The 15,813-nt window shown below is 43.6% G+C and overlaps 1 protein-coding gene across 4 annotated transcripts in view; it reads right to left on the reverse strand.

Moving 5' to 3' along the window:
* The window catches only part of Mlh3 (mutL homolog 3), a 34,946-nt gene that overhangs the window by 6,534 nt on the left and 12,599 nt on the right, over window positions 1-15,813 (reverse strand). For 2 of the 4 annotated variants that reach the window (XM_029541134.1, XM_021202164.2), the window contains 3 exons: window positions 8,283-8,354; window positions 5,799-5,910; window positions 3,783-3,942 (listed from right to left, as the gene is read on the reverse strand). In XM_029541134.1, the coding sequence (XP_029396994.1) occupies window positions 3,783-3,942; window positions 5,799-5,910; window positions 8,283-8,354 (344 nt within the window). The remainder of the gene's footprint in view (window positions 1-3,782; window positions 3,943-5,798; window positions 5,911-8,282; window positions 8,355-15,813) is intronic. The other 2 variants (XM_029541135.1, XM_029541136.1) reach the window with 2 other exon arrangements.

The raw sequence follows: 15,813 nt of genomic DNA on the forward strand, positions 1-15,813 counted from the left end.
GGACTGTAGGAGGAAGGACTGTAGGAGGAAGGACTGTAGGAGGACAGACCGTAGGAGGAGCTTCATCAGGGGCTGACTGGAATGGGTGTGAAGCCTTCTCAAAGGCTAAACTCTGTGAGCCAGCGCTCCCCTCTCGGCACGCACCAAAGGACTCCATCCCTCAATGGAGGGACTGCACATCCACATCCACAGTTGCTCTTTCACAACAGGAAGAGCATGGAACCAGAAGAGATACGTGTCTCCAGATGGACAGATAATCAAAATGTGGAAACATACCAAGTGAGGAAAGAAACCCAGGCCCAGAAAGACAAGCACCATGTGTTGCCTCTCATATGCAGATCTTAACTTCTAACAGGATGTGTTATCTAGGTGGAGAGGCTAGAAACTAGCAGGGGACTCCTGAGACAACCCAGTGGCTCTAAGAGGGCGAGGGGGAAGGGTGACAGGAACATTAAAGTGGAAAGGATCCAGGACAAAGGTGGGAGCGGGCGGTCAGGGAAATGGGGAGGAGGCCAGGGCGGGAATCAGCCCAAAGAAAGGCTGTGTGAACACTCCAGAAGGAGACCTGCTGCTCTGGAGGCTGGTGGCTAAGACTCGGTTTTATTTCATTTTAATATCGTATGTATGGGTGTTGCCCTCCGTGGACATCAACTTGAGAGGCTTGTTTTCCAAAGCTCGCTTGTTTCTCCTCCCCTGTATGTCTTTGTCCTTATGGAGAGCTTTTTCCCTTCCAGACACTCTTCCTAGGAAGCCCAGCCTGGTCTTGAACTTGTCATCTTCCTGCCTCAGTCTGCACACACCCCTTTATTTACAAAATAAATTAAAGCCTAGGCGCAGTGCGATGCCATCAGGTAAGGGCACAAGCCCCAGGGTTCCTAGAGCGGAAGGAGGGAACTGTTGTCACCCGCTCACCCACACAAAAATAAGAAAGGAAAACCAACCAAATCACTTTTTTTTCTTTTTTCTTTTTTAAGACAGGGTTTCTCTGTAGCCCTGACTGTCCTGGCACTCACTCTGTAGACCAGGCTGGCCTCGAACTCAAATCTGCCTGCCTCTGTCTTTGGAGTGCTGGAGTTAAGGCGTGAGCCACCAGCACCAGCTAAAATGGAAAATTTTAATTACAGCTGATACTATTTAATGTTGCCAATTTGTTTAGCCTCTGGAGGCAAAACAAACAAACCAAACCAAAACCAAAACCAAAACCACACCCACCTGTCTCAAGGTATGGCATATTTAATATTTTTTAAACAGAATACAGAGTTTACTACTTCTCTAAATCAGGTTTCTAAGATTATAACAGGATGATTTTCTTTTGAAACCTAGAAGTGAAATCAATCATTCTACATCCTCTTCTCCCCAAGCTCATCTGCAAAGCCTTCCCTACAAACGCTCATGGTTACCAAGATCCAGGTGCAAGGCCCTGTACTGTAACAAAACCACCGCCTAACCTGCTCCAAAGCCCAGCCCCTCAGGAATGAGGCTAAGGCTGCTCCTCTCTGATGCGAGTGGGGCTGAGAAACACATCTGTAAGGCTGCAACAAGGAAGAAGGGTCTCACTTTCCCTTCACTTCTTACTTCAGTTAATGTGGACCATTTTAATAATGTTAAAAGGCTCCGTCTTGCCAAGCATGGTGGTGCATGCCTTTAATCCCAGCAGGTGGACCTGTGAGTTGAAGGCCAGAGCTACATAATGAGATCCAGTCTCAGACGTCAAGCTGGACCACAGATGGTAAGAATGTATCAACGACTCTATTGCTATGAGAATTGCTCCAACTTCTTCCAAAGTCAAGGACTCTGCCTATCCACCTGACCTAATATAATCAAATTTTCTGAAACCACAAACTTTGTTTCAATTTAAAGTAAACCCTTTTTAAGAGTAAGTAGTCTCTGAAGTCGCTTCGGGAGAAGTTTTTATTAAAATGTTCTGGTTAGAACTTCAGGTATTTGAATTACAGTAAGATTCTCACAGATCCTATCTTTTGGATTTAACAGTTTGAATTCAAATCTAGAGCAGAAGTCTGAGAAGAAATGAGCTGTGTGGGCAGAGAAGAGCTCTGCTTAAAGCAGAGCCAAGGCTGTCACCAACAGGGACTTAGAAAGGAGGAGGAAGGGGACGCATAGGCTAGACAGACCAGGGGCACCCTCCACCCACAAACACACTAAGTCCTTCAGCCTTCTTTCTGTCCAGCACACACAGACTAACCACGTCTAACCTTCACCTCTACCCTCGCTCCCTCCGGACGCAGTCGGAGGCTTTGGGCTCTTTTACTTCAGCATTATGGAAGGAAACCTAAGGCTTTGTACGTCAGGCAAGTACTCTACCTACCTACCATGGACCTACATCCTCAGCCCTTTTGGGGGAGGGGAGAAAGAGAGGAGAGAGAGAGAGAGAGAGAGAGACAGAGACAGAGACAGAGACATAGAGAGACAGAGAAGAAAAACAGGATTGTCCTGCTACCTCTCCCTCTGCCTGCAGCTTCTCCTCCATTACCTTCCTCGGACTCGTCCTCCTTCCTCAGCATCTTCGGTCATCTCATGGCTCTTTCAGCCTCGCTTCCTTGACCTTGCACATCCTCTGCCTTCCATTCTCCCCTCTCATCTAAGCTCTCTCAGTCTCTGGCTCCTGGCCCTTCCTCACCTTCCAATGCTACCAAAGTGAGCATGCTTTTAACGCCAACAGATATGCACAGCCCAGATTTCTGTTCTAGTTGCAAGAGCTGTACTGTAGTCTGCCAGCCCCCTGGCCATCCCTACCTGAAGGCACCGTCCATCTGCATCCCTATACCTCTGCATGCCATTCTTTACTGCCTTCCTCTTCAGTGGCACTACTGTTTCTGGTCACGAACTCGGGATCACCATGATGAATCTTTCTCCTTTATTCTTTTGTGTTCTTTTTGCACCAGATCTTCTGGAGTCTCCCTCTCAACCAGGTACCAAATCTGTTCCTTCTTTCCATTCCCACTACTAATGACTTAATCAAGTCTCCATCTTCTTGTATGGAAACCAGTATAATGGCCTTAACCACACACCCTGCTTCTAACCTTTCCCAGACTATCTGTCCTAACTCAGTCACTAAGTCTGTCTTCTGATTTTTGTGTATTATTTTATTACATTAGTTGTGTATGCATGTGTTCATTCATGCATGCACATGCACATGCCACAGTATGTATGTAGAGGTCAGTGGGTAGCCTCAGGGGGTCAGTTTTCTCAATTCTGTCATGTAGGTCCTGAGGATCGAACTCAGGTCACATATGGCCATAGAGCCTTTAACCACTGAGCCATCTGGCTGCTTCTGAGTGTTTAACCTAAACCTATGTTTATATGTGGATCACATGTGGGCCTGGTGAAGGCCAGAAAAGGGCAATGGCTCTCCTGAAACTAGGGTTAAAGATGGTTATGAACCAACACATAGGTAGTGGGAACAGAAGCCAGGTCCTCTGCAAGGTAGCAAGTTCTAAGCCATCTTTCCAGCCTCCCCCAACCTCCTTTTAAAACACAAAGTCTCACAGTGAAACCCTAGTTAGCTTTAAGCTCCTTCCTCCCCTCTTGCACATTGAGATGACTGACAGGGGCTACACATGTAATTCTAAACCCCTCCCAATCACACCTCACTCCACATTCCACTGTGTTATAACTGCATCCTTTCTCCTTACTGTGACCTCATACATCTGTCAATTTCCATCATCTGGCACTCTGAACATGACACAAACGTGTGTTGACCAATGACAAAGATTGCAGTTAGTGGCCTCAGCAAGACTGCAAACACGGAGGACGTGTCTTACCTCCACGATACTCTTAGTCACAGTAGAGCGTCCTCTTCGAAGTTCACTAGCTTCTCTCTCTACAAAGCACAGTGGCACTTTCCCCACCAGGATCAAAGAATCACTAGCGTCCGGAAAGAGCAGCTCAAGTCCCAGATCTTCTAGATGTCTGTGGTAAGACCTAAGGAGACAGCCCCAGACGGGAAAGCATGGCTTCACTCTCTCTGGGGCTAGCTCCAAACACTCCATCTTTTCAAAAGCTGCTATGACCTTTGGAAGTCGTATCGTTTTCCTTATGCTTATATGTGTTTAGGATTTTATTATCAAATTTCCTTTCCAATCACAGTAATTCTCATTCACAGTCACACTTTCTAAGAATTCAGTTACTAGTGGTTAACTGTGATCCAAAAAAACAAATGGAAAATTCCAGAAGTAAGCTTTATTTTAGGGACTGAGCAGGATCCTTGCACATGCTAAGCATATGGTCTACCACTGAGCAATGTCCCTGGCCATAAAACTTAAATTGCATGCCGCTCTGAGAAGCAGGATAAAGGCTCACGCTGGCCCCAGTGAGCATCCTCTGTCCGGCACACGCGCACAGTGCACACCTGCCTGCTAGTCCCTTACTTACCATGTCACTAACCCAGGTCACAGTTTTAAAAAAAGACGTATCTATTATATTTGTACTTGATATATATGAATATTAGCCTGCATGTATGTGTGCCACATGCTTGCCCCGCACCTGTGGAGTCCAGAAGAGAGAACTAGATCCTCTGGAACTGGAGTTACAGTTGGTTGTGAGACTTCACGTGGTTGCTAGGACAAGCCTGGGTCCTCTGCAAAAGTAGCAAGTGCTCCTCAGCAGTGAGCCACGCCTCCAGCCCAGGACTGCAGTCTTTATGCTGAAGCAGCTCATTTTATTTTATAACGCTCCCCACACACATTAAGTAGTGATGCAAAGGAGGCATGAAATACTGAAGACTGACCATGGAAGGACAGTATGTGAGACACAGGTCTCACTCGGTAGTGACATTTTCAGGTATCCACTCGGGATCCTGGAACAAACCCATCACATATGAGGGAAGACTACTGTAGAGTAACTGGCTTTCCTTCTGTTCTTCTATTGTGAGAACCAATTTACTTCTAAATCTTATTCTTTTTTTTTTCCTTTTTTGGTTTTTTGAGACAGGGTTTCTCTGTATAGCCCTGGCTATCCTGGAACTCACTCTGTAGACCAGGCTGGCCTCGAACTCAGAAATCCACCTGCCTCTGCCTCCCACTAAATCTTATTCTTAAGTTTTCATTCTTAACTAAGGAATTAATTTGCTGCCTGCATTTAAAGGAGTTTGGCTCAAAGAAAAGGTCTGACAGTGTTTTGAATCAGTGTTACAAGAGGGAGGCAATTAACAGCTCCAAGACTGGAGGTGTCTTGACTGGGGACGAGTTGGTGGCAGTAAATAAGTGAACTATGCTCTAGGGAAAGCTGCATTGGCAGCAGGGAGTAACCAGGCCTGAAATGAACGAACAATCCTTTTCATTTTCAAAAACATACACTGACCAAAAGTGGGGAAATGACCTGTGCTGTGACCTGGCCCAGGGCTTTCCCCACCCCTGGCATCCTGGTGTTTCACTTCTTTTCCAATAAGATTATGGAAATGTAGAATCTAGAATGGACCAAGACAAGAAGAATGGAAACAATTATCCCCCTAACTTTGCTCAGAAACAGTGCAGCATAAACAGTTGGCTGTTCCAAGAAGGAGAAGTGTTCTAAGCCAAATGCTGGGAAAATTACCAGGGGAATTCTATCCTATATTCAGTATCTATGCTATAGAGAGAAGAATGGCATTTGGGGTTAGAAGACAGGCTCTGAGCCTGCTCCACTGCTAACCGTTAAGACCTTGGGCAAGCCATGCAACACTCTTCATCTCAGTTTCTTTCTTTGGAAAGAAAAAAAGGAACATGCATGCAGAAAGCTCACAGAGCTATGGTAAGCTTTACTGTCTGACCGGCATCATGTCCTCAGACACTGCTACTGACCGTAAGAGTCTCCTTTGTTCCTCCGACACGGTGATTGCCAGTGGAGGGATTATTGTGGAAGACAGTAATTTCTTCCGGCCAGTGCTTTGTGGACCTTGTTTCTCATAGGAGTCTATTGGGAGAGAGATGGACGAGGTAAGAATAAGGGAAGGCTTTACATCAGTTTTACATAAGAAGACACTTGGTGAGTTGTGCTGTGGCAAGAGTTCTCTAGAACTGCGTAGCATATTCAGTGTTCAGTTCTACAGTTTGAATTCTAAGTAAACTAAGGGGCAGCCAGCCACTTGACTCATTTTTAGCATTTCTTCAAAATAAGAAATAGAAGACTTAACTCTTACACCCACAACAAGGGAGTGTTCCTATAATTAACATGTGTGATATTGATACAGAAATACAAAACATCTCTACACAGAACAAACATCTATACAATCCGCGGAGTCAAGCTGGCTTCTTGGTTCCTTCAGAAAGGTTTCTCAGTCTTTGAAAAGAATTTGCCAGTATTGTTCTTAAATAGTGCAGGTCCTATAAAGCAAATAAGTCTGGGTGTGAATTAAAAAAAATTATCATCATTTGACTTTAAAACGTTATGTGTATAGGTTTCTTGCCTGCTGTGCTGTGTGCCCAGAGGCTAGGAGAAAGAGAACAGCACAACCTGCAGTGCTGGAGATCTGAGCTGTGAGCTGCCATTTTGGTGCTGGGACACCTGGATCCTCTGTAAGAGCAGCTGCTGCCTTTAACTTCTGAGCCTTCTCTCCAGCCTCACATTATTTATTAGTGTGTGTATGATGTGCATGTGCTTTGTGTGTGGCAAGGGCTTGACCCACACATGGAGATCAGTTCTCTCCCTCCATCTTCATGTGGTGGCAGGGACTGAACTCAGGTTGTCAGGCTTACTCTGCAAGCGGTCTGCCAGCTAAGCTGTCTCCCTGACCTGTAAGTTTGTTTGGAATGAGCCCAAACTTTTATTTGTCCACTTCTTGCATTTCACATTTCTTTGACCTCCTTAGCTTGAGAGTCTTTGCCAGTCTTTAATTGCCACACCACAGCCCACCACTTTAATAACTGTTATGCCCTTCGGCGAGCCATGGAAACATTGAGCCTCTTCATCTCCCTTTCTTCCTCTGACAATTTTCTATGCAAAAAATAAAGAATTCTCACGTTTGCACAGCCAGTTCATTTCTTGTGGTCATCAGCCTGCTTAAAGTTGAGAGCTCGGTGAGGAAGACACTTGAGCAACACACATCAGCTTAGCATCTAGTGAACGGAACATGGTCCTTGGTTTGCCAGCTGCCTATCGAGACCCAGCAACTGTCATCTGGAGCCTCTCAGGCACTGACCAGCACCACCACCCAGGCGGCCTTCACACCACTGTATTTCCCACTAAAGGCATAAAGGAGGGTTCATGTTTAAGTCCTTACTCAAAGTAAGTAATTTTTCTCACCTTTTTTTTATTGTGTCTTTCCAAACTCTTGGGATTTCAATTTATAAGGCAGAATAAAATATTAGTGACATAATTGCCATTCCAGTTCATGAAACATCTCCCTGAATTCTTACTTAACCCTTTGACATTAAGGCTGTTCATTACTTTATCATAGGAATCAAAGATTTTCCCGACAATTTAAAAAGGGTATGCATATGTAATTTCAACATTTGGACAGCTAAGAGGATAGAGCACTCAAGGTTGAACTACACAGAGAAACTCTATGTGGTCAAGGCTTATTTTTGTTTTGTTATTGATTGATTGTATTTTATCACTTGGTGAAGACAAATGTCTCATGATGATAGAGATTGAAAAAAAAACATCAAAAAGCACGGTCACTTTGGAAAGATACATTTAAACAGCACTCACACTGGCTGCCTGAGAGAGAGAAGATGGAATGAAATACAAGGTGTAAAGGAGGCCTTAGTACCTTTCCTTTTGTATCTTCTAGAATCACATCAGTGTGGTCACACTACCCCAAAAAATGAGATTTTAAAAATAAAAGTATTACATGGGACCTTGAGGATTGTGGGGAAAGTTTTCTGAGAACACATAGCAGTGAGAAGACACAGACATGGGAGAGCACACAAAAGGGAGAGCACACAGCAGGAAGAAAACACAGACATGGGAGAGCACACAAAAGGGAGAACACAGAATGGAAAGAGCAAACATCAGGGAGAGCACACCGCAGGGAGAAGACACAGACATGGGAGCACACACAGTAGAGAGAGCACATTGGTACATGTATACTGTAAATGAGCTAGGTCTAGGTGGAGAATAAATGTATAGGAAATGTGCCACTGACCAAATTCATCAGAGCCACATGTTTGAAATGGCAAAGCAAACTCCAGCAATCTTCCAGTGGTTTTCAGACTAGATGATCTCAGCTTAATTTTTCAAACATACAATGCATCCTTCCTCACAGTCATGGTGTCCAAAACCCTTGTAGGTGTGTCAACTGCACTGGAGTCTTAAACCTCCTCCAGCTGTGGACAGATGCTTACCAGTAATAAGCTGCTCCAAACGAATGCGCTCATGGGCAGCGTGCTGGTCCACCAGGACTAACAGGTTTCCACCTACAAAATCATCCAGGATTACTGAAGTTTCCATATCAAGATTAAAAGAATCATAAAGTGTGGAGGGTGATAAAGACTGATTACTCAATCCATTTAATGATATATAAATAAGATATACAATTGTGCTTTGATATTTTTGAGACAGGGTCTCACTATATAGTTTTAACAGGTCTGGAACTTGTCTATCCACCAGGCTGGCCTTGAACTAGCAGCAATCCACTTGCCTATGCCTCTCACGTGTTGGGATTAAAGGTGTGTGCTACCACAATCAAATCAATTGTACTCTATATAAAAAAACCAAAACCCTGAAATTGTCAATAAATTACCAAATTTGTCCCTGGTGAAAAGCTCTGTAACTTATTTATATTTCATTTAGAAAAGGTTAAATTTTGAAATATTCATGCAGACTTGGCTTTATTAACTTTACAATTAAGAATCATTAGATAATGCACTGCATATGTTATAATCAGAGGATTTTGATTTGCAATCTACTCTGAAACTCAGGAAGAATGTACTTGTTTGTAACTTTAGATCAGAGGGCAGAACATTTTTCCTACAAACAGGAAGAATGGAAATATTTTATGCTTTTTAGGCCACATGAATGCTATCATGACTACTCAACTATTTGTTTGAGCCAAAGCAGCCACAGACAATCTGTGAAACTATAGCTGTGTTCCAATAAAACTTTATTTATGGACACTGAAGTAACTGCATAGAATGTGGCTGTGTCAAGAAGTCTTTTTGTTTTTTCCTAACCATGTAAGGATGTAAAAATCATTATTTCCCTGGCTGCAGAAAAACAGACCCTCACTGTGTCTCCTCCCAGACAGCAGTTGTAGCTGTTTTAGCTGGGTGAACCTGTCACCTGGGAACATGCTCAAACGCAGAAGTCAACAACGGGGCACAAGCTTCTGCAATTCTAACCAACACCCAGATGGTCTTGTCTGCTGGCCCCACTTTAAGGAGCTAGAGATACTTCAGAAGTTAAGAACACTTGTTGTTCTTCCAGAAGATGTGGGTTTGATTTCCAACACCTGCATGAGAGCTCACAACTGTCTGTAATCCTGTTCCAGCAAATCTGAAGCCTTTATGTGGTATCTACATGTACCGTACACATGTGACACACATGCATACATGCAGAAAAAACATTCATACATATTCAATTCAAGTAAAATAAAATAAATTAAAAATATTTTAAATTATGTGTAGCTGTGTCTGTATGTGGGTGCCAGTGCACATGACTGCGCATGAGAGCAGGTGCCCACACAAGCCACCTGCTTTCTGTGAGGTAGAGCCTCAGGTAGCTGAGAGCCACCTGATGTGGGTGCTGGTGACAGAATTCTTAGAGTATGCACTGCTAGCCACTGAGCTAAGTCTCCACCCATTACAGGCCTCACTTTTAAGAGCAGGGCTTCAGACTTTCAAGTACAGGCAAGGCGGCAAAGGGGTTGGAAGTCAAACCTACAGGGGAATCTCAGAGACAGAACAATTCTCCAAGACAATATTACCTTTTATAAGCTGTATCTGCATTGTTTTTGGCTAAAAGATTGAAGTTTATTGTTATTAATCATATTGAAATAAAAGTTCTTCTCTTGAATTTGATCAAAATAGAAAGGGTCTTTTTTCCTATTTCTATTAAAAGATGAAACATTTTTCTATGACACTGACAGTTTTAATTGCCTCAACTGTCCAGGCAGGCTGGCCTGTGGGCACGATGTTGAGGTCTGTCTTCATTTAGCTGCCTGAAAGTATGGGGCACCGTGCCCCGGGTTTGTGGCCCCGACAGGACAAGCAGACGTTTGCCTGCGCTCATTTCTCTTCTCTAGACTGTGGGTGGGATGGGACTAGCTTCTTCAGATTCCTGCCTGACTTTCCCAGTGGTGGAATGTAATCTGGGGGTGTGAGCTACAGGAAACTCTTCCCTAGGATGCTTTTTGTAAGTGTGTTTTCTCAGCCACAGAAAGGAAGCTGGGGAGATACCATCAAGCTCCCAGCAGAAAGCCCGAGATTTAAAGAAGAAGAAACAGAGGAGATGCATGGCATTCCAGGCTGTCTGCAGACTTACACAGGTGGCAATGACCTTGTTTTCAACTACACAGCAAATTTGTAGTTGCCTGATAGGTAAGCTTTCTACCAGTTGAGCAATACCTCTCGCCCCACAAACCTTCTGGTGTGCATGTTACAAGGCAGAGGTCGGTCTCAGGTGTTGTTCCTTAGCACACCCCATTTTTCTTGGAAAGGGTTTCTCACTACCTTGGAGCTCATCAAGTCCATTAGGCTCACCGGCCGGTCAGCCCCGGGGACTCACCTGTCTGCTTCTCCGCCTCTCCGCCTCTGGGATTATAAGTACACGCTAGCACACTCATCTTTTTTAATTTCTCTTATTAATATACTAATCATTTTGAGGTTAGCAAACAGAGGACTTTATTCATGATGGCATCTACATAAATATGTGTCATATTTTGTTTTGTTTTTTTGACATAGGGTTTCTCTGTGTAGTTCTGCCTGTCTTGAAACTCACTTTGTAGATCAGGCTGCCCTTGAACTCACATAGATCCGCCTGCCTCTGCCTCCTGAGTACTGGGATTAAAGGCCTGTGCCACCACCACCCAGCATATACTTGGCTCTCATTTGTTCTCTTTAGACAGGTGCTTTTTGTTTTTTGATTTTTTTTTTTTTTTTTTTTTTTTTTTTTTTTTTGAGACAGGGTTTCTCTGTGTGGCCCTGTCCTGGAACTTGCTCTGTAGACCATGTTGGCCTCAAACTCAGAGATCTGCCTGCCTTTGCCTCCCTCTGAGGGCTGAGATTAAAGGCATGTGCCACCACCACCCAACTTTAAATGTTTTAATTTTTTATGACATATATTAGGATGCATTTAAAATTGAAGAATAGAAAAGAGATGTGGATTTTGGATTTTTGTTTTTATTTCCTTATCCATACTCTAACATAGTATCTTAAAATTTGTTGATGTGGGTTCTGGGACTTGAACTTAAGTTCTCCTGCCTGTGAGACAAACATTGTACTAACTAAGGCTCTCCGGGCCCCATAGCTGACTTCTGACAACAGCTATAACACAGGGATGCCCCCATGCTAACTACTGATGTTCTTTGAGGCTAGGAAGAGCAGCTGCTATTTCTGATGAACCCTGGGCAAAACAACAGAATAAGCCACACCCTTCAAGGGAGTGGCCTGAACATCAACACAAACTACCAAACTCAGAAACACCATGAAATCAGGCCCATAGCTAACAGAAGAACAGCTCATCTTTCTATTGCCTATACGATGTTATAAGTTTTTCATTTCTTGAATGAAGCAGAATACAGAAAGACAATTTATTCACACAGATGCCATATTTTTGACATTATAATGGGACAGAACAGAAGTTCTATGACATGTTTTCATGATATATTCTTAAGCACATAAAATAGAATTTTAAATAATGGGTACTTGATAACTACTTATATAATAAATTTATTCTTTAGAATGGATAACTGAATAAACAATCTCAATGTAGGCAATAAAATCCCTGTGAGCTGGAAGCCAGTCTGGTCTACAGAGTGAGTTCCAGGATAGCCAGGGCTACACAGAGAAACCTTGTCTCAAAACACACCCCTCCAAAAGGATCTGAAGAATACTATTTGGTAGCAAATCCAACAACAAACATAAACTCTCAAGAAAAGTTCAACTGGTATCTTTTTCGTTTCTTTGAAGACCCAGTTTCTGTGCTTACACTCATCCTGGGTGCCACTGGCTGATATTTTGGTATCTCAAAACTCACGAAATTTCAAGTAATCAAAACTTCAGGGCTGGAGAGAAGGCTCAGCAGGTCAGACACTTGTTGCCCAGCCTGAAGACTTGAGTTCAATCCCAGGACCCAAAAAGTAGTGACAGAGAACCAACTTCTGTACCAAACCCTGAAGAGACTCTGTTTTTGTCTAGATCTATAAATCTATGCTAAAGTTCAGCTTATAAGTTAGGTACTGGGCTGGAGAAATGGCTCAGTGGTTAAGAGCACGGACTGCTCTTCCGAAGGTCCTGAGTTCAAATCGCAGCAACCACATGGTGGCTCACAACCACTCATAATGAGATATGACACCCTCTTCTGGTACATCTGAAGACAGCTACAGTGTACTTAGATATAATAATAAATAAATCTTTTTAAAAAATAAGTTAGGTACTGCAATAAATTAACAATAACTAATAATCAAACAGGCCAACGGTGTGGCTCAGTGCTACAAGCACTTGTATCGCACACCCAGCATTGTAAACATAAGTAAGTAATAAAGACGCTCACAAGATGCCAACATCATTTCTTTTTTTTTTTTTTTTTTTTTTTTTTTTGTTTTTCGAGACAGGGTTTCTCTGTGTAGCCCTGGCTGTCCTGGAACTCACTTTGTAGACTAGGCTGGCCTTGAACTCAGAAATCCACCTGCCTCTNCCTCCCGAGTGCTGGGATTAAAGGCGTGCACCACCACGCCTGGCTGCCAACATCATTTCTATCATACTCTACACATCATCACGTACAACAACGTTTCCTGGGTCATCCGACTCGGTACTGTACAGTTCCCCTGGTGATGTATGAGGGGCTGAGTAGCAGACAGCCAGGGCACACAGTAGGGACACATTGCACAGAGGAGTGATCTGCAGCTTGGGTGGACCACAGTGAGATGACAGGACATTTTATCATACTACTCCGAGGAGGGTGAAACCTAAAACTTTTAAGTTGCCTATTTCTGGAATTTTCCACTTAATATTCTGACCTTGGTTGACTGTGGGTAACTGAAACCGAGGGGAGTAAGACCACAGAACAGGCAGACAACTGTAATTGCACTCAGAATTCTCATGGAAAGGAAACCTCCCCTCTCTCTGCTGGTCCCTCCCTCCCAGGGCTCAGATTTCCTCAAAGCAGCCATGGCTTCTGCCCCATCTTTTCCATCAGACAGCTCTCAGTCTCAGTGCCAAGGCACAGTCACAAAACTGAACAGTGCCCAGTACAGTGGCAGCCGTGAGGTCCTAGATGCAGCACAACAGCCTTCCTTCTCTGCGTTCCTCTAGCCATTCCTTCTCCTCTGCCTGTGCCCTTCTAGTCAGCTGGTTCACGTGGTTTACATGTTAGAATTATTCTAGACTCAGGGCTGTCTCTCACTCTCTATATTTCTAGGTGATAAAACTTCCGTCACCAATAACTAACTTTATGCTGACACTCAAATTTACATCACCTGATCAGAACACTTGAGTCTATACCTGCACCAGCCAAACACATTCTTGCCAGCTTCTCTTTAATGTTTACTTCAAAGAGAATTTAGACTGACTTGTGATTTTTTTTGTCCTTCTAGCCTGCTCCAACTCTGATCTGGTCTTACAACATCATTGTCCACTTGGCCACAGCGGTCAGAAAAGTAGGCATTATCTTTGATATTCCTCTCCCATAACAATCCATCAACAACTCTGTTGACTTTATCTCCTGCTTTCTCGACACATCCACATTTTTTGTTTCTTTGTTTTGTTATATTTGAGATGAGGTCACACATGGTAGACCAGGCTACGCTATCTAGCCTTGCATCTCCTGCCTCGGTCTTCCGAGTGCTGGATTGTCTGTCCACACATGATGCACACTCAGTTCTAACACTTTCACTTCTCCTTCTCTACCCCAATCCTAGGCAACCACTATTTCTTAGACGCTGCAATATCTCCTTAACTGTCTTCGGAACTGCACACAAACTCACTCCATTCTCCATATTGCAACTAGAACAGTCCTAAAATGCAACATGATATAACACTGTTTCCAGCTAGTGTTGAGACACAGCAAAGCTTGAAGCTGACATTTAATATCTGGCTGCTACTTCCTTCCAGGCTTTATCTCCAGTCTTACTGCCTGCTTCCACCTGACAAAGAGGAAATTACTACTTACTTACTTACTTGACATGCTCATACTTCAGGCTCACTCTACCAAGGACTCTGACAAAATCAAAATTCCCAACATCAGTTCTTACATCACCTTTTACTTCTCCATTAAGAGCTACTGTTAAATTTTTATGTGTTTCTGTGATTATCTGTTATCTATTTTTTTCTTATCATTGTACTCCTAGGGCCTGGTAAACTCCCTAGCAAAAAACAGACATTAAATAATATTTGTTGAATGATTTATATAGGAACTATTGCCTCATTAAATCAGGTCACAAACTGATTCTGTTTAATTTTTTGTAACTTTATGTGCATGCATATTTAGCCTGACTGTGTATCTGTGCACCAGATCCCCTAGGATTGGAGTTACAAACAGCCGTAAGCCATTCTACAGATGCTGGGAATCTAACCCAGGTCCTCTGTTAGAGAGGCCAGTGTTCTTCAGGACACTGATGGCCTAGCCATCTCTCCAGACTCCTGATTCTATGTAAACACTCTTGATAAACGTAGCAAAACACATTATATAAATTTATTACTGAAAGATGAAAACACTGTACAAGGAGCTGAGGGGATAGGTCAATGGGTAAAACACTTGCCTTGCAAGCACAAGGACTTGAGTTGGAGCATGAGAATCCATGTAAAAATGCCTGGTATGGTGGTACATGCTTGTAACCTCAAAGCTGGAGAGGTGGAGACAAGAAGATGCCCAGGGCTCACTGGCCAGCCAGGGCTGCCTAACTGGTGACTTCCAGGCAAATTAGAAATTAGAAACCCTGTCTGAAAGGAGCTGGATGGCACGCCTGAACATGACACCCACGATCATTCTTTAATGTCCGTATGTATAGATGAGCACCTGTGTATACAGACGTAAGCGTCATTACAGGTGTGGGGGTCTGGGAACCCGGGGAGAGTACTTGCTGTGCAAGCATGGAGATGTGAGTTTGGACCCCTAGCATCCATACAAAAGCCTGAATGTGGTGGCCCACATCTGCAGCCGCAGCAATGGGGAAGGCTGGGACAGGTAGATGAGGCAGGTGTATCACTGCTGGCCAGCCAGTCTAGCACAAACAGTAGGCCTCAGGTTTACAAGAAACTTGTCTCAAAAAGTTGGGTGCAAAGTACTGTAAGAAGGCACCTTAAGTTACCCCTGGCCTCCACGTCACACACACACACACACACACACACACACACACACACACACGTCTGTAACATATTTTAAAAGAGTAGAAAATGAAATTCTCCCTTTGCCCACCTTCATTTCACTTCTGAGGCAATTACTATTAGTAGTTCTTACTATTACTAGAGGTGAACTACTATTACTAGTTTAATGAGCTAGGTGTGGTGTGGTACAGGCCTGTGCTGTCCCAGTCAGGCTGAGGTATTAGGACCGCCATGAGTGTGAGACAATCCTGGGCTACATCTCAAACGACTAAAAACTTACTGTGTATCTTATTTACATGTGTGTTGATGCACTTACAGGTCACGTACTTTAAAATGTGCTTCAGATTCTCACTTTAGGTCGGCTTCCCTTTATCTGTTTTTTTATCCCACACAA

Source organism: Mus pahari, chromosome 7 (genome assembly GCF_900095145.1).
Source record: "Mus pahari chromosome 7, PAHARI_EIJ_v1.1, whole genome shotgun sequence".
Classification (NCBI taxonomy): Eukaryota; Metazoa; Chordata; class Mammalia; order Rodentia; family Muridae; genus Mus; species Mus pahari.